General features: G+C 27.4%; 2 protein-coding genes across 6 annotated transcripts in view; one reads left to right on the top strand and one right to left on the bottom strand.

Annotated features, from left to right (window-relative positions):
* stac (C2 and C2B_Munc13-like domain-containing protein staccato) overlaps positions 1-27414 on the bottom strand; it is a 352276-nt gene that overhangs the window by 259342 nt on the left and 65520 nt on the right. The gene's annotated exons all lie outside the window — the stretch shown is intronic.
* Positions 1-27414, top strand: part of LOC142324985 (uncharacterized) — a 91539-nt gene that overhangs the window by 48503 nt on the left and 15622 nt on the right. Inside the window, exon 3 of one of the 4 annotated variants that reach the window (XM_075366193.1) lies at positions 15193-15997. The exons of the other annotated variants lie outside the window; for them this stretch is intronic. Within the exon in view, the coding sequence (XP_075222308.1) occupies positions 15193-15765 (573 nt within the window). The 3' untranslated portion in view covers positions 15766-15997. Of the gene's footprint in view, positions 1-15192; positions 15998-27414 lie in introns of those variants that run through there. 4 annotated transcript variants of the gene reach the window in all.

Genomic DNA, 27414 nt, shown 5'->3' with positions numbered 1-27414 from the left:
AAAATTTGTATTATTAGGAATGCAACAATCAGATAAGATAACTAGGTCGTCAACCAGACCTCTCCACATCATTTCTATATCATAGCATTCTTTGTTTGTTTCTTTGACTAGATAATTCCTAATCACCACTTCAGTTCTCAGTCTTTTACTTCGTTGGTTCTTTCTTTTTCATTTTCTGTTCTTTTCTCATTCATCCTAGTCAAGTACTTTTTTTTGGATCATATCTACCCTAAATGTTTGTTTCATCTCAGGTTGTTTCTTTCACTTTACTTCATTCTTCATTTTAATCTAATTTCTTAAAGTTTAATTTTTTATCTTGTTAGACTTACCATATTTGTTCATACTTCATTTCTGTAGGCTGAATTCTGACGCTTTGACCGAATTATACAAAGAAACATTTTTTATTTATTGTTACAAACTCTAACAGTAATTACATAAACCTAACACCACATAACATATAACATCAATGTTGGATTCAGTATGGGATCATTTTTAATTAATTTTCACATATGCTAAGTTTACAGCTAAAAGTAGAGTTAACTTTATAGATTTGAATGTCAGTATTTATAGTGTTACAGTCATTAATGAACAGTATTTCAAAAATAAAATTATAATTGGGTTTGAATATTCTTTAGTTGTGCTAAAGTGTTTCAGTAAGTAAAACAGTGTAAGGTTTGAATTAACCTGATCTAAACATAACTAACAAATTATGTACTACATTCTAATCTTAATAAGGAAAACATATCAATTATTTCTTGGGTATAAATTCCTGAGATATTAGAATACAAAAAGCATAGATGAAAATCATTAATTAATAAAATAAGACAGAGTATCAAAATAATTACATATTAATAATTGCACTACATGAAAAAGACTATTGACTGATTGTCTTCTTAGCTTTTAGCTTTATTTTTAGTAATATTTTATGTCCATAAGATCACATACATGTGGTATAATTTATGTATCAAAGTAAAAAACATAGTCAATATTACTCTAAAATTTTTTGAATAAAAGTTATATTTAAGGATGGAAAAAGAAGGAAATATACTTTTTACAATGAAATATATCACAGCTTATTAGCAATATTTCCTCTAAACATTTGGAATTACTGAATAAACTGTAAGATATTTATTTAAACTTAAAGATATATTAAATGAATGAGTGCAGATGGTTAAGTTTATTCTAGGTAGTATTTCATTCATTCCAGACCAGGCGAGATTGCTTAAATCTGCGAGATTGATTTGAATTGAGATAATATGAGATAATTTAAAATTAAATAAAATGAGTGTACATAAAAGGTAATTACAATTTTTACAAATTTTTAAGTACTATTTCTCAAGATAAAACATAATAAGATTTTAATATTTGTGATTGTTTTCATTACAAGTTTAAAAATACATATAAATAAAAAGTATATTTTTGTACTAATACAATAATAACAATGCTACTTCATTAAAAATATTTTTAATTAGTTTAATTTTAATTTACCTAACAATCAATTATTTATTTGTAGAATAAAATTCATCAAATATGGAAAAATGAAATGAAAGATAAAAGAGAACAAAAAAATGATATTTTATTTGTTAAAAATGATAATGTATATTACGGTAATGGAATTAAATCTATACAATCATTTCTAAATAAGATTAGTTTTAAAAATTACAACAAAGGTCTGGATGATGCTTCAAATTCTGGAAATTTTATAAAAAATAATTATTTTGATGAAATCAGTTTTCATAAAATTCATGCACGAAGTATTAATGAAATACCTGTGTTTACCAATGAGGAATGTTTAAAGTTGGCAGGAGATGATAAAAGGTTACGAGAGTTATTTAATGAGTCTATTTTAAATGATACTATGATAATAAAGACAGCAAAAAATATGGCTGAATTATCATCAAAACTGGCCTTAATTGCTATTAAATATGCAGAGGAAGCTGATGAATGTGCAAAACGTTGTTTAGATTATAGTAACAACCAAGGCTTATGTTTCAGAATGTTTCATTCTATTAAAAATTGTTTTATTAAAGTTTGGAGATTTTTATTTAAATGGGATTCTACAGATACTGTTAACAGTCTGCAGAGAAAGATGGATATTTTAATGAATGATACATGTTCACAAGATGTAACAGCACAAAATATAAGAAATGAATTATTTCAATCATCAAATTTAACTACAAATACAACAGAGTAAGAAATATTGCAAAAAGGGCTGTTGATATGTTTCATGAAACAACTGTAAAAAGATTCTTGAATTTTTTTACTATAATTTAAATCATTTACTGATTACAAAATGTTAAGATGTTGCAAAAAGGTTATCATATAGGGATAAATAAAAATTATAACAATCTCATGAAACAAAATCCATAATATTAGTAGAAACTTCTGAAGGTGGAAGGTAAAAAAAATTAAGTAGATTTATATAAAAGAATGTTCAAAGAAAGTTGGGTAGAGCTGATTAATTTATTTTCTTAGTTTAGGATTGTACTACCACACAGTCAGATTACAATTTGGCAGTACGATTAATCTAATCTTAGTTCTAATATTCCTAAGATGTGCCACAGTTTGTACTAATATGAATCTAATCAAAAGTAACTGACTGCTGATGATGTTCAATTCCTAACCATCTGAAAGTAATGTGTTGAAAGGATTTTGTTGTACATTGTATCTGAGGAGATAATTTTTCAGCAAGAGAATCATATAATTTACTTACAAATCTTAATCATATGAACTGGCTTTGAGCCTATGGTTCCTGTATTAAAACATACTTTAAGATTTATGTTTAATATATTCTTGAAGATTCTCTCCTCTGCATTTTGTCAGCAGTTATTTTAATTATACCTCATTGACTCTTATTTCAAAAATTAAAAATTAGATTAATATCAAAGAATAATGAATATTACATGTAAAAATATGCTATTCATTAATGCTGAAAGAATGGCATCTTTTTATCTACCTTTGTGTAGCACATCTACTTTTCATCATAGTTAAGTAAAGCATTTATTACTAGCAAAGAAATAAATTTTGTAGTCACTCTTAGAAATAAGGTTGAAACTTACATGGTTGGGCATTAAAAAATCGTTAAAAAACAGGTCCTTTTACAACTGTAATCATCATTAGGCACAGTTTTAATTAATTTTCTAAAACTGTTATTTATTTTTATGTAAATTTTTAAATATATGTTAATTTTATAGAAAGTTATAAATTTTATAGACGAGGGATCAACAAAGAATTTAAACCTTATAAAATTAAAGTTTTTTTTAGTCATCATTCTCATATTAATATTTTTGTCAGTTTTTAATCTATAAGGATAAATATAATGTAGCAACAGATACATGCAGTTCTAGATAAACATAAATTTCATAAAGATTTCATTTCATACAACAAATCTTGTTTAATGGATTAGATTATGTTTTTGGAGTGATTTAAGACCTATGAATGCTCTAACCTAAAAGCCTCTATTGTATTATACCCTAATGCTCTTTGTAGGCTTATGTGCTTACCTTGTAGTACTTACTACACTCTTTTCTTTTGATTCTTCTAGCCTAATGAAGCTGGTGTAGCGACTGGTGTAAGGCGACAGTCGGCTGTGTGCAGAAGCATAATTATGTTCTTAGCAAAATTCAGAACCTGGGTTTCGAAATTAGAATCTATGCCCAGAAAAGAATAGTCAGGTACTCCAAAAGTTTCTTTGGTTTTTGAACATCTATCATTCCAGAAGTAAATGCTTAATGGTCTCACTGAATAATCAGCACACTGTATAATATATTTGGTTTTCTCAAAAACAATCCCATAGTTTTTAAACAATTTTTGGAATTTCTGTAACCAGTTATAAAACTGAATACTTTCTTACATTAAGATTGCCTGTACAATCTATAAAGAGATTTAGTATGATTGGGTTCTATGAGAAACATGTAGAATATGGATATGAATTTATTTATTTCCCCTGAGACCCATTGTTTTATCCCAGTTTTAATTATCATTCTAATTCTACAGGCTTGCTTGAACCCAATAAATGGTCTCTTAGAACCTTTTCCAGTTAAAAAATCTGCTTCCTCTTTACACTCTACCTGTAATTGTCCATGCAACCATTAATTATCTTCAATAAATAGCCACCCAATGCAAAAAATGAAAATGTTTTCTAATTTATTAAAAAATTTTCAATAATTTCTGAAAAAATTAAAGAAAAAGAAATTATTTGAATTATTGATAATACTGTATAATGCATATCTAATGGTGTAATAATTATACGTTCATAAAAAGTGTTATTGCTGATGATACAATACTTTAGTAATTGAATGAGTTTTAAGATGAAAAATAATACAAAATTATGGTAATTACAATAGTTAGTCTTAATATATTTTTAGAAGTATTATATTGTCTTCATGCACTGTATATTATTAAATTAAACTATTTTCTTATAGGTAAAAAACCTCAAAAACTTCTAATTTTCCTTTGAACAATAAAAATTAATTTGCATTAAAGGAAAAGCAATCCCATTTGGCAAGTTTACAATATTTTTTTTTTACAAACATAGAAATCACACAGTATAAAAATTGCAAAGAATTGGTAAGGTTAAGTGAAAAAGTGTAAATAAGCTTATGTAATATTTTTGGTTTATTTTTTTAAGTGTTATTTTTCAATTTCAAAATATGAATAAAAATAAAATGAAATAAATAATCACTTTTCTGACTTGTGTGATAAAATGGCGGCAAATCTATCTTTTGTCTGGAATGTCAGTTTTTAAATCCTGTTGGGGCTGGAATTTAATTTGCATGAAACAAACTTTATACGGTCAGCCTTCAGTTTTCTGTGAAAATAATTTATTAACAATTACAAAATAACAAATGGTGTCATCAACATCATCATTATGTGGTATTTCGCCTGGCAACTGAACCATAATACCATCCACAAATGGATGAATACAGTTATCATCCATTTCTGTGCCACTCCTTCTCCTTTGTCTCTTTGCAGTTTCCAATCTTCATCATAATTCATTAATTTTCTTCATTTTTCTTCCTTCTTCTTTCTCCCCCCTTTCCTAATCTACTGACTCTTCCAACAGAGCTGCAAGATTCAACTTCCTTTAACCACACATTCAAATTAATTTTTTTTGTACTTCACATATAAGTGCTTTTTTAATCCTGTTTATTACTTTTCATTCCTCACTTTATCCATTCATCTTACCTTCTCCATGTCCACATCTCAAAAGCCTTATAATCCAATCTTCTTCATCACCCATGATTCACTAATACAAGATACTCCATACATAAAATTGAAGGAAGATTAATTCCTACCTTAACTTTTAAGTCCAGACTTTTATTACACAGTAATTCCCTCTTCTTACTGAATGACCACAGCTATCGTTCTTTTTATTTCTATTGCGCTCTTTCAGTTCTCTGTCACCATAGTCTCCAAATATCTGAATTTTTTTTATTCTTCTTCAATTGTCCTTATCACTAGATTCTCTGTGTTGTTTGCTTCCGTTAATTTAGTTTTCCTATATTTATTTTCATTCCATATTCTTTCATTACTTCCTCCAGGGCTGTTAGCATTCTTTAAAGGGTGTATGTTCCATCAGCTAGAATTAGCGTAAATAATGTAGTAAAATAAAATTGTTAAGACTAATGAGCTTTTGTTAATTAGACTCACAATTGTCTATATTTTATATTACATGATTTACAAAGTGGGAGAGAGAGCACTTTATAGTCATCAAATAAATTCTAAAAATGTCTAACAAAAATTTTGATTCTATCTTTTGAATAAATTTGATAATAAATAATTAAAAAATAAAGTTTCTTGTAAAAAATATTAAAATTTAATTTTTTAAATATTTAAACATACATATTCCAGGTAAAATGTCCGTCTAAATTGTACAATTTATTATAGCAAAATAAGCAAATCCATCGTTATTATCACTAATTTCACACAATTTTCTATATTCATGTATTTCATCAGATTCTTTATCACATTCAGTCTTACAAACTACTTTTATTAATGATATTTAGATCCTATATATAATCAGTTCTCTTTACTATTTTTATATCCTCTCCTTTTATTAAACCAATAAACAAGAAAATTATAATTTATTGATAGTTAATAGGTCATTAATTAACAATTACACTACACTAATCAAATAAATAATAGCTTAAAAAATAGAATTATTATTTAAATTGTTAACAAAACAAATCTGTTGTAATAACCAATTCAGGTTAATAACTTTTAATTTTTACTGTAAACTTTTTATATGGTTTTTCAACCAGTATGTTTGGGGGGGGGGGGGTTAAATACATAATTGTCTTGTAATTTGTATCTAAATAATATTAAGTTCTTTTTTTTAATTTTGTTTATTTTATCTCATGTGTTACAGCAAGGTATACATTTGTACATGAATGAGAAAGTGTATATTATTATTAAATTGTCATATCATTTTAAAAGTATTAATATATTACAGCTAAGATTAATACAACTTCTATAACTGTTATAATTAGGTTGAGTAATCTTTTTTATATTAAAGAATAGGCTGCTATATTTATACAACAGAATTAATTTAAAAAATAAAGAGCTTATTTATTAGCTTTATGAATTGATTTGTCTACTATGATGATTAATTTTATTGTTATTACAAATAAAATGGTTTATAAAAGTTTTATCAAAAAATTACATAAAGAAACTTTTGTTTTTATTTATGTGTTAAGATGAAAAGAAAAATAATGACTAAAGTTTATTCGTATTTGTTCTTTTTTTACGTTTCTAAACTTATAATAATAAATTTCACTTGTTAAATAAATTAATTTGACACAAATCATACTGGTACAATCATTTTCAAAAGCATACAATCATCAAAAATCGTGAAGAAGAAACAAAAATTGACTAATTACATAATAAACGGTATTTCAAATACTGAAGCTGTGTAATGGAAGATGCATTGTCATCTAATTTGTCCTTCAATGATAAGTGTGTAGTAATGTGCTGGTAGACAAACAGTAGCAACCCACCAGGTTGGTGTAGTGGTGAACGCGTTTTCGCAAATCAGTTCATTTCGAAGTCGAGAGTTACAACATCCAAATCCTAGTAAAGGCAGTTACTTTTATATGGATTTGAATACTAGATCGTGGATACCAGTGTTCTTTGGCGATTGGGTTTCAATTAACCACATATCTCAGATATGGTCGACCTGAGACTACAAGACTACACTTCACTTACATTCATACATATCATCCTCATCTCATTCATCCTCTGAAGTAATACCCGATGGTAATGCCCAGAGGCCAAGCAGAAAAAAAGGCAATCTGTAGCAATAACATTTTGATAGCTGGATTTTTTTTTTTAATATAAAAAGGGTACATTACAAAATGTTACAATAACTTGGAGGTAATGAAAACATTTAATGATGATATTTTACAAAAAAAAATATTAAAAATGAAACTAATGTTTGCAAATTGGGAATTTAAAAAATAATCAGAGTTAACTAAAAATGTTCATACAACTCAGGATTAACACCAAATGATTTTATTACAATAACTTTTCCTATAAAGAAAACAAATAAAAACACAATGTTCATTGAAAATAAATATAATATATATATGCTATCCACAATGATACACAATTTCCTGATTATTAGTTAAAATTTCCCTTTACCTTAGTGAATAAAATTGAAGAATTTTTTTACCCTCATAAAATTACTTATTCAGTTACACAAAGAAAATCAATAAAAATGATTTAGATTGAGCTATCCATTAAAAATAAATCTTGAGAATAGATTATAACAAAAAAAACTTAATACAATTAAGGATATGAACTTATCACATAAATATACAACTTCATCCTTTGACAACCAATTTCTATACTGATATAACTTTGCAAAACAATACTGACAATTAGAAGAAAGATTAAAATACCTAGACATGAGTAGAACTTCCAACTGAATAATAACAAAACCTCAACATAAAATTTAACAGAGCAAAACTATTTCAAATTCATTTATAAGTGTTACATTCAAGTGGGTTTACCAATGGGTTCACCTATTACTGACTATAAATCCAGGCGGCTTTTGAGTGAACAATTTGAAAACAGACAAACAGCATATAAAGAAAAATGCACAAACAAAATATATTGATGCCAGATGCTGAAGAAATGTTTCTGTACAAAAGCAACACACGAAAATGTTATACATTCTTTGTACTCATTAACAAATAACATTAACCTCAACTACATTCACTGCAAAATATAGAATCACAAAAAATCATTCATCTTGTCTTTAATCTTTAGACTTCACAATAAACAAAAAAGCTGACAACACAGTTGTAGCACTTTCCTGTCATGCAGCTTTTTTCTGATGCACGGCTTACACACTCAACTTAATTAAAAATATTTATCATTTTATTTAAATATAATATTTTTTGTTTATTTAATTCAATCATTCTAATAAATTGTGTGTGCATACTGTATTTCATTCGCACAAGTGTTTCATTTGGTGGTTCTAGCAACCAATTTAAATACTTTCCTACACTTTAAATATTATTCATTTATTTAATTCTACCGCTCACCTGTGATGTCACAACATAGCAGATAACTACAACAGCTGTATGTCAGTGCTACACTAGCGCTCCTTTTGGTGAAAGGGGTACTATTGATGCAGAATACCCACTTAACTACTAGTTTATTTATATCATTTTTTGGGATTGGGTATGAGCTTGCAAAATTTTTTTTGCAAATATTATTATTTTTTAATCGTTAACAAATATGCCTGAGAAAAATAAGACCTTAATTAGGCAAAATCTTGAGATACTGAGGGTGACCTTGCTGTACAGCCTCACCCCCTTGACATTTTAAGTTGAAAATTTAATGGCATCAATGCCTCATATGTAGAAGTAATCTGACAAAATTTGATGAAAATCAGTCCAGTAGTTTTGGATATATGAGTGTGAGTGAGTGCAAGAACAAACACACAAACACACACATGCATGTGTGCACACATACACACATACCTACATACAAATATCTGGAAAATTTCCATCCGGTTTTTTGGGTTCCTTAGGTGTCAAAACGTTAAGTCCAGTGAAAACTGCATATGCCCAAGTTGGACTGATTACAATACTTCCCCTTCTAAAGCTATAGGTCTGCTATAGCACTAGACTGGAAAGTAAAAACTATCATAACAAGCATACTTTTCGCAACACATCTAATTATCCACACAATAAAAAAAATGCTGCTGCATGTTGTGTTTAACACACATACTCATGTTACCTGACAACTGCAATTAAGAATTTAATCCAATAAAACATCTAGCACATGTGTGTCTGAGTAGTGGAGGGGATTAACACTTGTCTTTTCTAATAGAAACTAGAAAGTTTAAGACCTACCAAACCAACTATACATAACACCAATGATACCTCAGTACAATTTTCAAATACCATCATGTTATTGGATTCTTATTAACAATCCACCACACACCTTACCATGACATTTCAAAAACCTTACCATGGTAATTCAAAAAACTAACAAGCTGTAGGTACTCACATTAAATTAAAAAGGGATTTACAGTATGTTTAAGTTTTGTTAGCATAGTTTTCACTCAGGCTGGAAGTGGTATTTTAGATGCGGGTGAAGGAACTATAGTGTTGCAAAGACCAAAGTGGGGTAGCATACTTCTACTTTCATGACTGTGTGCTTCTATCTATCTTACAAAACACTGTCTTATACTGCATAATGATTCATTAGCTACTCCACCTTATATAATGCCATTATATCTAGACACTAACTTCAACATAAACTCAAAAGCAAACAAAATGAACAACTGCGCATCACTTAACTTCCATACAAAACTTAGATTTACTATACCTGTTTAATTATACCATACCAAATAATCAATCAAAATAATATCTAACTAATAATAATAATATCAAACACAATGTCTGGTGATTTCAAGGATAATGATATAATACAAAACCATCAGTCTAGTGCATTTTAATAGCTAGCTATAAACCTAAACTTAATGATAAAATGTTACAAAATATAACAAAATAAAAAACAGAAAATATTGTTTATAAAACCACAAACAAAATAACCAAGAAACATATGAGTTATAAGTTTTTATCGACAAACATTAACCCAGAAGTACACAAATTATGTTGGAGTGATTTCTGTTATGGACAGAGCACTTGGACATTCATTTATAGATACAAATATGATCCAAGGCTAGACATGATACATTACTCTTCACAAATTAACTCAAAAAGATATTAATTACAATACAATCTATTGTCTGTAGAATTATTTTTACAAACACAGTTACGATGAAATAAAATTAATTTATCTCGTATTTTATTCTAATACATTACTCATTTGAAATTACTTAATGACAGGTAAATTAAAATTTTTCAAAGTTTAATTATTTTAAAAATAATTCTTTAAATGACATCATAATCCAAAACTTGTGTTTAGATATTTCATATTACTATTCAATACCAATATTTCTAATTACAATTACTTACGAGCTCTGTAAATAAAGGAATGAGATTAGTTTTTTTTGGCAGCCAAAGTGGCAACATTGTACAGTTACTAAACATATAGTGGTAATCGTGAGGCTGAACATACTCAATCTTAATCCTTTTCAAATTGAAGTATTTTGAAAAAATATGTTGTAATTAATAAAAGTACAAGTTTCAAAAGTCAGAAGAATTAAATTACCTCATTATTCTTTCTCTGAATCTGTAATGGCAGTAGCGTTGTTATCAACTGTTTTGGGCAACTCCATATAGTTAGGATACAGTGAAGCAAGACTGGACCATAAATGCTGTACTCGGATCTTGTAATCCCTGTATTTTCTTATGAAAAAGAACTCTGCGAGATGCCCGTGCAAGTGGTGTTTACAATTTCCTACCGAGGAACGTTTGAACCCACGCTCGATCGTCTGTGTTTGAGCTGCCGTGTCCGGATGCATGAAATAATATTTGCGGTTCATCCCCAAATGTTGGTAGCCCTCGGATTGCAAAAAATTATATGTCTTACAGCAATCGCTAACAATTGTTGTACCGGGAAGAATATACTTTTGTATGATAAGCCACAAGGTGGCGTGTGTGACAACTGGTGTAGCTAATTCTGCAAGGTATTACATGGTTAAAATTGATTTGGGAAAAAAGATCTCAAACGGTAATTTGAATTTACAGTGTAAAAAAAAGAATATCGGCTATAGGGAACCCCTACTGAAATCCAATTGTTTGCGTTTATAAAAATAAAATAACCTACAGGTATAACTTATTGTATATAATTTTTATTTTTAACGTTACTCAGACGAGGTTAGCGAGCGTAGGTTATGTTGATTCCGTGTAATGACGAATCGTGCATTATATCAATATAACCTACCCTCCCTTCGTTCGCTAACTTCGTCTAATTAACGTTAAATATACAAATTATATTGTATATTCGTTGTATCCTGAGATTATATGATGTAGTTGCCCAAAACAGCTGATGACAACGCTACTGTCATTACAGATTCCAAGGAAGAATATTAAGGTAATTTCCCTCTTCCGACTTTTGAAACGTGTATTTTTATTAATTATATAACATATTTTTCAAAATAATTCAATTTGAAAAGGATTAAGATTGAGTATGTTAAGGCTCACAATTACCACTATATGTTTACTAGTAACTGTACAATGTTGTCACTTTGGCTGCCAGTTTTTAGCACTTTTGCACTTTGGGAGCCCAAGTTTTTAGGTAATTTAAAGCATTTTCAGATTGCTGGAAATCAGTTGCGGACGATCCACGCTCTTGGGGCCCGTTAACGTCAAAATGTAACGACAATGTTGAGCGAATCAGCGAGACTTGATAGCGTACGACCAGCGATAAAGTCAGAATGATTGCAGAACAATTGAATTTGAACCGTACCACAGTGTATCAAATTTTGACAAACGAATTTGATATGAAAAGAGTTTGTGCAAAATTGGTCCCAAAAAACCTCACTGTTGAACAAACAAGGTGAAAGTGTACTGCAATCTTCTAGGGCGAATTGAAACTGATCCTGATTTTCTAAAAAATGTTATTACTAGTGATGAATCATATATTTTAGTAGAATGCGGAAATAAAATGCCAGAACAAGGAGTGCCACGCTTCAAATCACATCCCAAAAAGCTAAAATGAACTAATCAAAACCATGCTAATTTGTTTCTCTGATAGTAATGGTACTGTCCATAAGGAGTTTTTGCCTACAGGACACATTGTAAATCAATATGTTTACCTAGAAATTCTTGAAAGACTGCAGAAAAGAGTTGCCCGCGTGAGACCGGCCATCAAAGACAGCTGGATGCTGCATCATGACAATGGATCTTGTCACACTGCACACTCAATTAATGAGCTTTTGCCAAAGAAAAACATTTCTGTAGTTCCTCAATCACCTTACTCAGCTGATTTGAGTACCTGCGACATTTTCCTATTTCTGACTTTAAAAAACACCTCTAAGGACACCATTTTGGAACAGTAGAAACATTAAAAAAAATGTAACCAACCTTTTGAAGGATATTCCAGTTTCTACGTTCCAACACTGCTATGAATAGTGGAAAAATTGTTTGAAGCATTGTGTGGCTTCCCAAGGGAACTATTTCAAAGCTGATAAAAGTCCATGTAATTGTAAATAAAATGTTTTTCTGAACCAGTCCCATTACTTTATTTACAAACCTCGTATATGTCAATTACACAATTATGTTTGCAGATAATAATTACATAATTTGTAAATTACCATTTACCATTTAAAATATAGGTAAAACACAATAATTACAGAATCATGAAAGAATAGTTTTTCTTTGAAGGGTATAATTTACAAATAATTTGATGGAAAAAACTCGAGTGTAATTTTGCACAAGAAGACTTACTTTTTGTTAGTTTATTTTGTTACTCACTCATTGTTGTGATTCACTACATAAGCGTGTGTGAAACTACATCACTGCAATGTCAACATTATCCTTAAGATAAAAAACATATACCCAGTCATCGTGACCCTCCAAGTAGGTAATGCTACCTGAATATGCACAATAATATTACTAACAATAGATATCACAGATGAAGAAACATCAATGTGTCAACTTGCAGAATCATAATAAATCACACTTCAAACTTATCCCACTCAAATTTTATCAATCTTAAACTGAGCATAATTCAAGAATGACTCAATCAAATTTTCACATACACTAATAGAGCATATGTAAATTTTAATGAAATTGATCTAGTCCTTGAGATTTTTGAGCCACAAAATTTTATACATAGGCCTATAAATAAATATATATTTACCTATATATCTATAAGGAAATCATAATTTAGTGAACAGTATGTACTTTTCATACCTCAAAATGTAAAGAAAATTCATTTTCTTCCCCACTCCCACCATGTGCTTAAAAGTAGTACCATACTTTTCATTTATAATATATTATTTTCATTTATATTAAGTTTCAATATATTTGAAAGATATCATTAGGAATGATGGTAAATTATGGCACACCTAATTTACTCTTTTTTGTCTGTTTTCCAATTACTACAATTTCAGCCTTGTTAAATTTAGATATGGTTATTTTATTTTAATACATAAGATCCATTTCAGTGATTTATTATACTGCAATGCCCAAAAGTGATGATTCATTTATTTCTACTGTATTTTCATAAAATAACTTAATAGTTTTAAATATAAAATATGTGCATCATTTAATTAAAATATAGACATACAGTTGCAAAAAAAAATTTGTTTAATTGAAGAACACAAGAAAGAAGCCATAATAAAAACAGGAGTCCGAGGATGTTCCTTAGCCCCATTACTTTTTAATCTTTATGTAGAACTAGCAGTTAATGGTGTTAAAGAACAATTTAGATCCAGAGTAACAGTACGAGGTAAAAAGATAAAGATGCTACGATTTGCTGATGATATAGTAATTCTAGCTGAGAGTAAAAAAGATTTAGAAGAAACAATGAACGACATATGGATGAAGTCCTACGCAAAAACTACTGCATGTAAATAACAAAAACAAAATGAAAGTAATGAACTGTAGTAGAAATAACGAAATGGACCACTGAATGTAAAAAAATAGGAAGAAAAAAGATTATGGAGGCAGAAGAATTTTGTTATTTGGGAAGTAGAATTACTAAAGATGGATGAAGCAGGAGTGATATAAAATGCTGAATAGCACAGGTGAAACAAGCCTTCAGTCAAATACAATTTCTTTACATCAAAAATTAATTTAAACGTCAGGAAAAGATTTTTGAAAGTATATGTTTCGAGCATAGCTTTATATGGAAATGAAATTTGGACGATCAGAGTACATGAAAAGAAAAGATTAGAAGCTTTTGAAATGTGGTGCTACAGCATAATGTTAAAAATCACATGGTTATTTAAAGTGACAAATGAAGAGGTGTTGTGGTAAATTAATGAAGAAAGAAATGTTTGGAAAAATATAGTTAAAAGAAGAGACAGACTTATATGCATAATAAGGCATCCTGAAATAGTCGCTTTAATATTGGACAGATAGGTAGAAGAAAAAATTGTGCAGGCAGGCAATGTTTGGAATATATAAAACAAATTAACAAGCCACTTTTATAATTTTGTATTTTTTGTGCTTAAATTTTCAATTTAATATTTTCATCTCTGTCTGTGATTAATATATTGGAATCATCTGCAAACAAAACTGTCAAATTTTTCAATCTAGAAATTTTATTTTATTTTTAGTTTATTTGTGTGATATTGTGATGAATATTCATAAAAAATTTACTTAAAGAAAAAACATAATTCATTAAATACTATAGAGAAACATGGTTTTGTTTTTGTCAAATTTGTGTAAAAATTCTTACCATTAAATGTGTTGATGCATGGCTGTTTCTAATTTCACAGTGAAATTATAAGAAAACAAATACAAATTTGTGATTTTATACATAAATATATTTAAAGAGCATTAATTAAAGAACACAAAGTATTTATTTATATATTTTTAAACAAGTTTTACTGAAGAAAAGAAAGTTTCATAATTCCTCCAAAATATTTTTCAGCAAGCATATTTCATGTTTTAAATATGATTTTTTTTTTTAAGGGTAAATTTGTTGACCAGGGGTTTCTTCTGATAAAGTTTTTTTGATTTATTGTAAAAATATATAAATGAACATAATTATAACAAATAAATACTATTATATTAATCTTCGATGTTTTATTTATAGAGACTGGTCAATTTAAAAAGAGGAAATGATTGGAAAAATGAAAAGTCCAATGTTTTACAAAATAGAAGTAATAAAAGAAATGATTTCCAATATTTAAATTATAATAAACTAACATTTCCGATAAGAAATTTTTTTTTTTCTGATGAAATAAAAAATTTTTTTAAATTGAACAAATATGAAATAAATAATTTGAAGAATGATTTTAAAGGCAGTAGTAATTTTAATAGAAAGAAAAGAGAAGATTTAAGTTCAAAACAATTTCGAGATGAATACCCAAATGAAGCAAATTCAGCAAAAGCATCTGTTAAAGCAGGTGAAGTAGCAATGAAAGCGGCCAGAATTGCCGCAAATGCAGCTAAAGAAGCTTACAGAGCTATTGAAGATATGATTGATGCTGCTGTAGAGAATGGTATTTTACGAAGATTATGGAAAGGTTTTTCAAGGTTTATAGAAGATTCATTTGATTATTTGTTTAAGTGGCAGTCAAAACCAAATGATAATGACATAAAAAAATTTATAAAAATGAGTATAGGACAAGTAAGGCGTCAAGATGAGTTTCCCAGAAGATATTAATATTAATTATAAATTAATCAGTTTTGAAAGTCTCATTATTTTATCAGTTTACTAGAGAAAAAGATAGATGAAAATCAAACTGTTAATTTTAACAGCAATTAGAAATATACTCAGTCAACAAAAACTGTAAGGCGTGTGAAATTTACATCTTATATTATCCTTGCACCATTCTTTCTCTCTCTTAAATATATAATACATTTATTTATAGGTATACTTTATTTCATTATTTAATTTATTTGTGTATCTTTTTTAATCTTATTTTATTTAATATTGTCTACTGTATTATAATTTCTTGTTTGCAATGATCATTTTTATGACTCTGATGTCTTAGATCTTTAAAGATCTAACAAGAAATAAAAAATTCACTTAATTTCTTAGTAGACTGTAGAAAACTACCATCATTATGATCCCATATTCTTATTGTTGCAATCTCAACTAAATGTAACTTAAGCAGGAATAGCTGCTAGTATATAATATGTTTTGGATTCAAATAAATATTTTATGAAATTTCACAATTTATTTCTTTTATACGTCGTGTTTTTTGAACTACTTTATAAGCAAAAAATATATAACAGGTTATCAATATCTAGTCTAGATCATTCATTCTAGCTGGCCTCCATGGCGCGAATGGTAGCATCTTGGCTTTTCATCTGGAGGTCTTGGATTCAAATCCCAGTCAGGCACACATGTTACAAATCATTCATTTCATCCGCTGAAACAATACCTAACGGAGGTCCCGAATGTTAAAAAACCAAAAAAAAAGATCATTCATTCTGCAGGCAAGAAATAATATATAAAGATAAAGATATAAGTAACGTAAATTATTGGTTCTCTTCTATCAACTTATAAGTTGCAGTATTGTAGATTCAATACAAGTTCTAATAATAAAAATAATAAATGATTTACTATAAAATTAAAAGAATAGAATAGTCTATATAAGTGAATTAGAAATAGGTTTAGAAATATGTCTGACCCCTGGTGGTAGGTAGTATTGTAAACTACTGCCTACCACCAGGGAAAATGAGAGATAAACACATAAAACTTTTAACCTGATTTACTGAATGTACTGGGTTCAGTTCCTAGCTAGAGAATAGAAAACTTGTTGTGTCAATAATCTTTATGTTGCTGCTAATAAACTTAGTGGTCAAAAGAACTAAAAATAAAAGAAAAAATACAAATACAGATATTCAAAATAAACATTTTTTCAGAGAATTTAGCAATAAATTTAAATAAATTCAGCCTTATAAGCTTTAAAAGTAGGTATACAAATGGGACATTCTTAGTTGTAATGATTTATCACAATCTTTCTTGGAATGAATATATAAATTGTAGTCTAACATATAATATTATCATTTAAAAACACATATTATTTATAAAAACTAAAATATCATTAATTTATGATAGATATCTAGGACTAATGATAATTTGATAAAAGCAATATGTCATGAATTGATTATATTTCTCACGATGCTGTTTTGGGAATCCCCTATAGTTACAGAAAGGTTTTTAGGTTAAAGAAGAAATCTGTTAAGACATATGGTACTCTTAAGAAAGTACAAAATATGTAAGTAATTTTTAAAGATTTAAAATTTATGATTCCTTAATTTTTTTATTTTAAAAATAATGATTTTTAGTGTAAATAATCATAATTGTCATACAAACAATGAAAAATAGGTATTCTTTAGAAGGCTATAATAACATTAATTTATATAAGCAGTCTTCTTTAGGTTAAAGTACCTGTAATAAAATGAAAATTTAAAAAAAGTATAAAATTGTGTTGACCATTAGAAGGCATCATTTCCTTTTCAAAAAAATTCAAAAATTTAATACTTAAGTTACTTTAGTATTAAATTTTTATTCACATTTTCTCAGAACAGTCATCAATGGTTATACAAAATAATAAAAGAATGAACAATTCTGGTAGTTGATTAAAAAAACATTTTAAATCTCATAATGAATCAAGGTAACTTATTGATACAACGTTGTTTTCTAAACTAAAAGTTCCTGATTAGAATATGCTTAAACCTGTTAAAATTTATATCAGATTATTTTCACTATCCAGCTGCTCATCTGTAGCGCATATTTCATCTTACTACAAAGGTAATCATAATAATGCCTTTAACACCATCTCGTTGTGCTTAATTTCCTGTGAAATGAGGCAGAATTTTTATTCTAATTGATATAATCTATACACACACACATATATATATATATAAATAGGTTATGTCTTTATCAATCAAACCACTTGCTATCCAGTCTACACTTTGCCAGTAATAAAATACAAGCAAATACTAGAATATTTTCCAAAAATTAATTCTTAGCCTTTAAGTATATAACAATTACCAGTAATAGTCCTCTAATTTAATTAAAACAGTAATAAAATATAATGTTGGTAAATTTATTATTATTATTATTATTCCAGTACATGTATACAGAATGTCCAGAGAGGATTCTGCCATAAACTTCATGGGTATATTTCACTTATTAAAATAATGAAAAAAGATTATGTAAACATAGGTCTGAAAAATGCTTTATTAGCAAGTTACAGCTACTGAAGGATTTTGTTCCCATTTCTGATCTTCTGCTAAAATGAAGCCTTACGGAAATTCTGGAAAGATAAATTTAAGGACATTATTAAATTAGTGGTTTATTTTATCTTTTGACCTTAAAAATCTAATAAAATAGGTCCTACACCGATATCTGAAGTAGGTTTCAAATCTGGGTTGATAACCAATAAATTGTGTAAAAGCCCTGCTTTTATGTTTGATGTACAGTAACATTGTTAAATGAGGTAAACACATAAAACTTTTTAAAAAAATTTGTAGAGAATTTAATTCTGGGCAAAGTGGTATAATATAAATTGAATAAAATAGAGAAACTTAGAAAAATTAAAATTTTATTTAGAAACAGTACACTAGACCAAAGTGTATTATATGTACCAGTTTATAATAAATGTTCAAAAATGAGCTCACCATTTTCAACACATTTCTTGGCATGACTCTGTACTGCTTTTGTTGCTCTATATAGTTCTTCAGGGCTGTTCTTAAGTGGCTCATCCGCATCCATAATATAAACAAATAATTCCTCACGAGAATGAATTTTTGTTTTGTACACAATTTTTTTCACCCATTCCCTGATGCAAAAATCTAAAGCTGTTAATAAAGTAATCTATTAGTAACCTATTTTATATTCTACTGCAGTAGGTGTAGTATTACCATTACATACACCCAAAATGAATACCATATCTGCATATTCCTCTCTTGTAAATACAAGAGGTACATGCAGAAAATACTCGTTAAGTACATTATTTCAATGTCAAACCGATGATGACGTTCAAACTAAAATTCACAGACAATCTTTGCTAACGATAGATAGCACTGTTCAACTTTTTTTTTTCTTTTTTTTTTAACCTTCGGAACTACTTAGGTATTACTTCAGAGGATGAAATGAAATGAATGATTTGTAGCATGTGTGAAAAAGTCATGCTTGACTGGTATTCAAACCAGGGACTTCCGGACAAAAGGCCGAGACGTTACCATTCGTGCCATGGAGACCAGCTAATGTACCTTACAGATTGATTTTAACACTAATACAATAATGCGCATTGTTGATCAGTTGTTATTTTATTGCCAACGTTGAAATAATAATTTTTCAAATAATTTATTGTATTTCTGTCATTAATAAAAAAATATTATCTAAGCAATTTTTATTTTACAACTGCTTAAAAATTTCTAGGTTTATTTTTTAAAATTTTTGACAGTAAATTTTGATTTTACAGATTTTCACATCATCAAAAAATAATTTGGTTTTTGTTTACATTAAATAAGTACTTTTCTGACAAATATAGTAATATACTATTTTTAAATAGAATTCTAATTTTAATAATTTTTCTTCTTTTTATTCAGCTTATTTTACACCATTTTGTTCAGAATTAAATTATCTAAATGTTTTGTTTGTTTATTAACCATTAAACAACGATATTGAGCATCAAACATAAAAACAGGGTATTTTACCACAATTTATTGGTTTTCATCACAGCTTTCTAAAAAGTTACTACAGGTACGGTTCTGGGACCTATTTTATTAGATTTTTCAGGTCAAAACCACAAGAAATAATTAAATTCGTCCCTTAATTTACCTTCCTAGAATCTCAGTATGGCTTCATTTTGGAGCATCAGACATCGGGGCGAAATCTTTCACTAACCGTAACCGGCTTACAAGGCGTTTTCGAGCCAATGTTTATACCAGTTTTAATGAGAGATATACGTCTATGAAGTTCTGGCCTTCCGGGACACTCTGAAAACATATAATTTCTTAACATTTCAATAATTCTTTCACATATTGACCGCTGTGCTAATAAAATTTAATATTAAATGAAATTTAAACCCCGTTTTTCTTATAACCTAAGTGAGATAGAGGTCTGGGATCACTTTTATTCAATTTCTTACATCAAAAACCGTAACAAAGCACCAAATTTACCCCTCAATTTGTACCCCAAGCTATTTAGTAGGGTTTAATTTCACAGAGGAAGCAGAAAGCAGAGCTAAATGTTTCGCGAGCCGAAATTCGCTAACGAACCGATTTCTTACCTTTGTTTATAGGACTTTTTCTCTTATTAAAATCATCTCCCGAGAAATTGCTCTGCAGTTTGGAATCACTCCATATAAATATATATGGAGTGATTTTATATATATATATATAACAATAAATGTATAATTAAAAAAATGATAAGAAATTAAACATTTTCATTTCGAAAGATTGAATGAAATTTGTAAAATTTTTCTTTAATTAATTGTTCAGTATTAGAGAGACAGAACTATGTTTTTATGATAATTAATGATAAAAAATTAATTTAAACAGTTTGAACTGGCAAGAAGTCGGTTTAAAATTTGTAAATAAAAAATGCTCAAAAAGCGTATACAAAATAAAAAAGAATAATCTAAAACAAGATTGGTATTTTTCAGTTATTAAGCGATCGTCATCAATAGATAACAGGACAATTAAATCAAGGTAGTGGTTATTTTTAAAAATATGAGGTGCTGGAACACATTTCTTATCTTCTCTACCAATGACAAAGTCTTATTTTTTGTAATTTAGTTTTTTTGTAATTTATATCATGCTATACATATCATGAACAGTACTGAATATGCTATAGAAACAAGAGAACCTACAAATGAAATAAAATCATTAACAAATATTCATTATGTTTGTTTATTACTTACAGACTTCTGACTCTGTTTGACAGAGGCATATGACAGAAAATTCCACATTCCAAAATTTTGTTCAGTATTATTATAAGCTCTTTCTTTTTTTTTTTCAAAAAAACCTCATCAATGCAATTTATTTAATTACAGATTTACCATTATTAGTTCAACATTATTTTAGGAAAAGTTTAAATTTCAAAAATGATTATTTTAAGTCAGTCTACTGTATGTAGAAATTATACAAATGACAACTGTACCATTTATAATGGTACCACCATACTGTTCTGGATTTACTATCAGAATTGAATACTAAGTAAAAATAAATTCAAATTAAAAAACAAAACTTAAAATAAGTAAAATATATATATATATATATATATATATATATATATAAAACAAATATTTATAAAAGATTAATAATTAAATAATAAATACTTATGAAATAATACAGAAAGATGTTTCTATTTATTATTTTAAAACAGTTAAATATTACACAACATTGTTTTAGACAGTGCTAGACAAAAATCAGAAAACTTAGTTTGATGAGTATATATTTATAGATTTTTTTCTTTCTGAAGATAAAATTGAAAAAAGGGCTTCTTTTTAGATGCTTAGATTTTTCGGCATTATTGTTTTCATTAAAAATACAACTTATTACAAATACAACTTTACGTTTGTTTAATGGTATTTTTTTATTTTTTGTATGAAGTTGTTCAGAATTAAGTACTTTATAAGGTCTCCAGACAAAGGATTTTTATTCTTCTGCAGTTTTTTATAATTCTTTTCCCACCCCAAAAAAATGAAGTTACATTTTTGGCAATTTTTTCCATTGAGGATCAAAGAGTGGTCAAATTTTTGACATGTCTTAATTTGAAAACAAAGCATATTTTACGCATTTATAGAATTTGCTCATTGTTTTAATTACAAGAATACGCTTGAAAAGTTTTCCAGGAGATTCTTGGAACACTATACTTACAGAATTTTAAAATATGTTACAGTTAAGGACATGATTCTATACATCAAAATTAAGAAAAAAATGTTCGGTAAACATCGTAAAAATAATTTTATTTTCCTATCTGTCTATATTAAAAAAAAAAATTAATAAAAATCTTCTCTAAAGGACATTAATACATTAAATGTGAGCATTAAAGTCACATTTTGTTAAACAAGTTATTTTGTTAAACAAACTTAATTTTAACAAGTAATGAAATTACTCAATCTAATGTAGTAGGTCAAATAATAACTGAAATACTAAAAGCATTTGTTTATATTGTATCAATACCTTTTACTGTTTCCTTTTCATTTATAACAAGAAAATTGATATTTAATTAGTAAAGAAAATTAATAAGTCAGTTACACTGGTTAAGCATTATAGATTACTAATTAGCATTAAAAATGATTCTTTTAAAAATGTATATATGATTAATAAATTTTACATTAATAATTTTAAATACCTGCCATTTTGAAAATTTAAATAGTTAAAAAACATTTGTTCACTTTTTAAGAAGTTGTAAATGAAAATCTGTATATAAATTTGCATTTAACATCTTACCTAGCTAGTGAAGGCAATGAAGTTAATTTTTCATTGAATATTTTTTCTTCAGTTTGATAGGTAAAATTATTTCCCAGAATTTATAAGGGAAGAAATAATAAATATTCTGCATGTAGATATTAATAATATTAAAAAAAAATAAACAAAATCATTCTGAAATGTAGTATGCAATTCCATTTGGGTAATAAGTTGTGTGTTTTGTTTTGATGCAATTTTCCATTACCATCTGTAAAGTTCTGCTAATATTTTAAACTTAAGGTATTAATTACAACATAGTTACTTCATTTTATGCTTCATGTATTGCAATTTTTGTCTTCCTTTACTGATTTTACAATACAAAATATCTTTTAAAAAACAAATCTATCGATCAACTCCCTTTCTAAATCTTCCATCTCATCTTTTTGGGAGTATTCTAGATTTATTTTATTAAATAATACCATTTATTAGATTTGTTCTAAGATTGTTGGTTTTATCATACTTAGTGTGTTTGTAAGTATTGTATTGTTCAAGTGGGTTGAGTTTATGCCTTTTATATGATAAATAGTGAATTTTATTGTTATGATAAACGTATATTCATATGTAGGTCCAGTTTATGTGAGAAAATTTGTAAACTTTGATTTTATTGTTACGAGTAATTCTTGCTTGAGATCTTTGTAATTATATTAATCGAAAAGTAATAAAAATGGACTACACTGTTGCAAAAGACAATTATTTTGTACCGACTGAAAAATTGTTCACACACTGAATGTGAAGTAAATTTACTTGTGTAATTTTTGCAATAACTATTTCTTGTCACACTCAGACTTATGTATCAATGTTTTTTTCTAACTACTGAATTTTAAATAATAAATGAACAAAAAAGTAGTATATATAAAATAAAATTTATGATGTGTTTTTTTAATAACTTCAAAATATTAATTATTATGATCGAGTCAACATTTGAATAAATAGTTAACAACATATACAAACAAGGCAATACTTCTGTGTTTTTCAAATGTATTACTTTCGCAGCATTACTTTCTGAATATGCCATTATAGCCACTCTCGTACTGTAGACAGGTCATTTATTACTGATGCATCACATTACACTAAAGTAATATACTTATTTAAAAAAAAAACTGATTAATACATTAATGATTTGTTTTTAACATTTATGCAGGTTATTGAAAATATAAATCAACATTTTTGTGATTACCTTATGACTGATAAATTAAGATTATTGAAAATTTACCTCTTTCGTTTTTTTTAACAAAACCGTGAAAGGTTTGAATTATTATTTTTATTACATAAAACTATATTGAGAGATATATTATATGTTTTAGAAACTTAAAAATGAAGAATTTTCTAATAATGATATGTTATTTATAGAAACCGACATTTGCAAAAAATGGACGACAACGTTTTAACTACATCGTGGATTTTCAAACATTCATTCAGTTAACTGGCATAAAGGAAACAAAAATATTTGATGATGAATTAATCTTGAAATCATTTTCACCAAGTGACAGAAATGAAAATTTAGAAAACAGAAATGAAAAACGTTTAAAATTTAAAAGAATAGGCAGAGTATTAAGAGATGTGAATGACTATCAAAATTCTTCTGAATCAAGAGATATGAATAAAATTTTGAAAAAAACAGCTGCGCGTATTTCAGCATGTGCAGTAGGACAAGCTGCTGGACGTGCAGCAAATTCTGCATTAGGTGCAGCAATAGTAGCATCTAGAGCTGCAAGAGCTGCAAATAATGCTGTACAAGCGGCTATACAGGCACGTGGTCATCGAATGGCAATTAATAACAAAATAACAAAAAAGATTCAGAATGAAAAAAGAATTCTTGTTCAGAATTGGCTAAAGATTAAAAGATTTCTCAGCAGTCTCTTTGAAAGTATATTTAGATGGAAAGTGTAATATGATATTTATAATGAATATTACTTTATAAATTTAATAAACTGGACTGCTTTCTTTTACATTTAAAAATGTACGTATAACTAAATGCAAGCCCAGTTTAAATTGAACACATATCTTATTAATTTTTTTTATTCTTTTCTTTCTAGTAAGAGGGATAATCAGAGGTTCATTAAAGAACTAGAAATACGAATGATATAGTAGATGAAAAAATTACAGTAATTGAATCCAGGACTGTACATTCACCAATATCTTTACCTAATGAACTCAATGTAGGCTGCTGGTATGTGTCTGTTGTGTAAGTGGATTCCTTTTAATCATTAACTCATGAAATAGTAGTCTGAACTAAATCAGATTAAAGGATTTTTCTTAAGTCCTTCCCCAAAAGGTAAATTTGAGTTAAAGGTGGATTTCTATATATCTGGATTATACACATCCTTCAAACTTGTGATAAAAGCTTGATATTAAGCACAAATCCATCTTCATTATTTTTGCAACCTAGTTAGAGATTTTCCTTTAAATTTATTTGAAGATGATGGAATCGGATTAAGGATTGATTAATTCCTGTAGTGTTCCTATATTTTTAAATTTCTGGGAATTTGAAACTTGGCAGGAATATTTTGTTTGGGCAATGCACTTGAAATGTTGTCTACCAAGATATTTTGAAGTATAAAGACACTCTAACATTAAGTAAAAGGGTTAAGTAAAAAGAGAAGGATATTCTTCGATAGCAAAAACCATAGATTTTCACTTATTTTCCCTAAGGATTTACTCTGGAATATCTCTGTTGATTTTTTTCTTTTTAGTTAATTGGAAAATAAAAGAATTAGTGATGAATGATCTAATGGCTGCTTTCTTGTTTATACAGACACACACACACACACACACACACACACACACACATACTATGTATGCATATAATTCTCTCTCTGTATAGAGATTTTTGTCCCATTTGAAACCAGAAAAACCTTTTGAAAGAAAATTAGTTTGTATTCTCTACAGTAAAGTGATGTTTACAAAATTTGAGGATATATTTTTGTTTTGATTGTAAAATTGTAGGTATAAATTTTCAGTATAAAAAGTATTCACTTTTAAACTCCGATCTGTTGTTGCATAATTCTGAATTGTTGTTGATTTAAAAACAATTTTACAAACTTAGGTAATTTTACAAAAATTGTCTCAATATATAAATTTGATATTTAAAAAATAATTTGTAATAATCCAATTTAGACATTATTATCAAATCAAAATATTCAAATAAGTACCAATATAATGTTTCCCAAGAAAAGGTTTACATTTTTAATTGATTAAAATATTTTCATTTACGAATCAATTGTTTGAAATTTTGCATGGGTTTGTTAGTAGCTCAGAAAAATTATACTACTAATAAAATTTTTTGTTAGAAACAAACAAAATGTCAATCTTTCAAAATAAAACTAGTTCTTGATTGTTAGAGAGATTTATTTTTTAGCAAAAACATTATTATTAGTAATATAATAAACTGAAATTAACTTAGTTATTAAATTATTATTTATTATCTAAAATACTTTCCCATAATTAAAAGAAACTTACAGAATAAGGGAAATTACTCGAAAAGATGTTTATTTACAGCTAAACAATGATAGCAATCTTTTACAAGTTACATGTAGGCTTGTCAGAGAAATGTTCACATAATATGAAGAATAACACCCTACTGATGTTATCAGTAATTTTATTACAGCAATAAACACATTCCTTTAAGTGAATCTATAGAAAAGTCTAAAATAATTACATTTGGCAAATTCAGTAACTAGTCCAAAGTTTTATACCCAGCCCAAACCAGTGAGTAGGTAGTTCACTATTTAAATACAGTTTTATAGGTGCTCGTTTCAAGAGCAGAAGCATGGGCTTGTGAAAACATTAAAACTTTTGGTGTCACAGTATTATAGGTGACACACATAGGATTAGAACACATTAAAAATGGCTGGTTTCAGGTAAATAAGGTTTGAAAACTGAAGTTTTATTTTGAATCGAAGTACCATTTCGTTTTCTTTATATGTAACAAAAAGATGCTATATTGTTGAGGTAAATGTTCTATGAGAAAATTTCTGCCATATTGTTTACCAAACAAAATACCTACATCAAAAAAAGTCATTACCTCTAGCTTAAAAGTCTCTCTTAATTACTTCTAAAGTCATTTACCTCTTTTAAATTCTTTTTTCTTTTATTATTTTATTATTATTCTGAACTATAAAAAAAAATTATATATTAATAAAACATTTAAACAATTAAAAAAATTCAATAAGTTAATCTTTATATAAATACTATATATTTGTGTAGAATATGGCCGTATTCAACAATGGAATTCAATACTCAATGAAAGGAGAAATCCATAATAACAGTGACAATGAAAAAAATAAATTAAAGACAATTTTTAATGTTTTTAATTCAAAAGTAATTAATTCCATATCAACTTCAACAATTAATAATAACATCAACAGAACATTACATCAAAATAATATTTTTAAAAATAAATCTAAATTAGATGAAATATATTCAAATTTTGAAGAAATTATTAATAATGAAAATAATGATGGTGTTAACAACAAATATTTAATTAGAAAGCGTCGATATGTGTTTAGACGGAAAAAAAAACACAGAAATTACACACGAACAACAACACTTTCAAAAAAATATTTAAAAAAACTGAAGAGAAAACTATTTCTTCAACAGCACCACAGAAAAAGAACTTGCAATAAACTGAAAACTTCAAAACCATCAATAAATTTTATAGCAAAATATCGGAGAGATTATTATATTTTTCATAAAACTAAAACTGAAGCTTTAACTCAATTATTCAATGAGATTGTGGAAAATATACATCCTGCTTATTACCAAATTAAAAAAAGTGCACGGGTTAATACAGTAATTTATAAACATATTTATAAGACATATATGTATGTGAAGAGAATTTTTAAAAATTTATCACTCTTATTTGAATGAATAAATA

The sequence above is a fragment of the Lycorma delicatula genome, chromosome 5, assembly GCF_047948215.1.
Source record: "Lycorma delicatula isolate Av1 chromosome 5, ASM4794821v1, whole genome shotgun sequence".
Lineage (NCBI taxonomy): Eukaryota > Metazoa > Arthropoda > Insecta > Hemiptera > Fulgoridae > Lycorma > Lycorma delicatula.
This window is presented reverse-complemented; position numbering and strand designations above follow the sequence as displayed.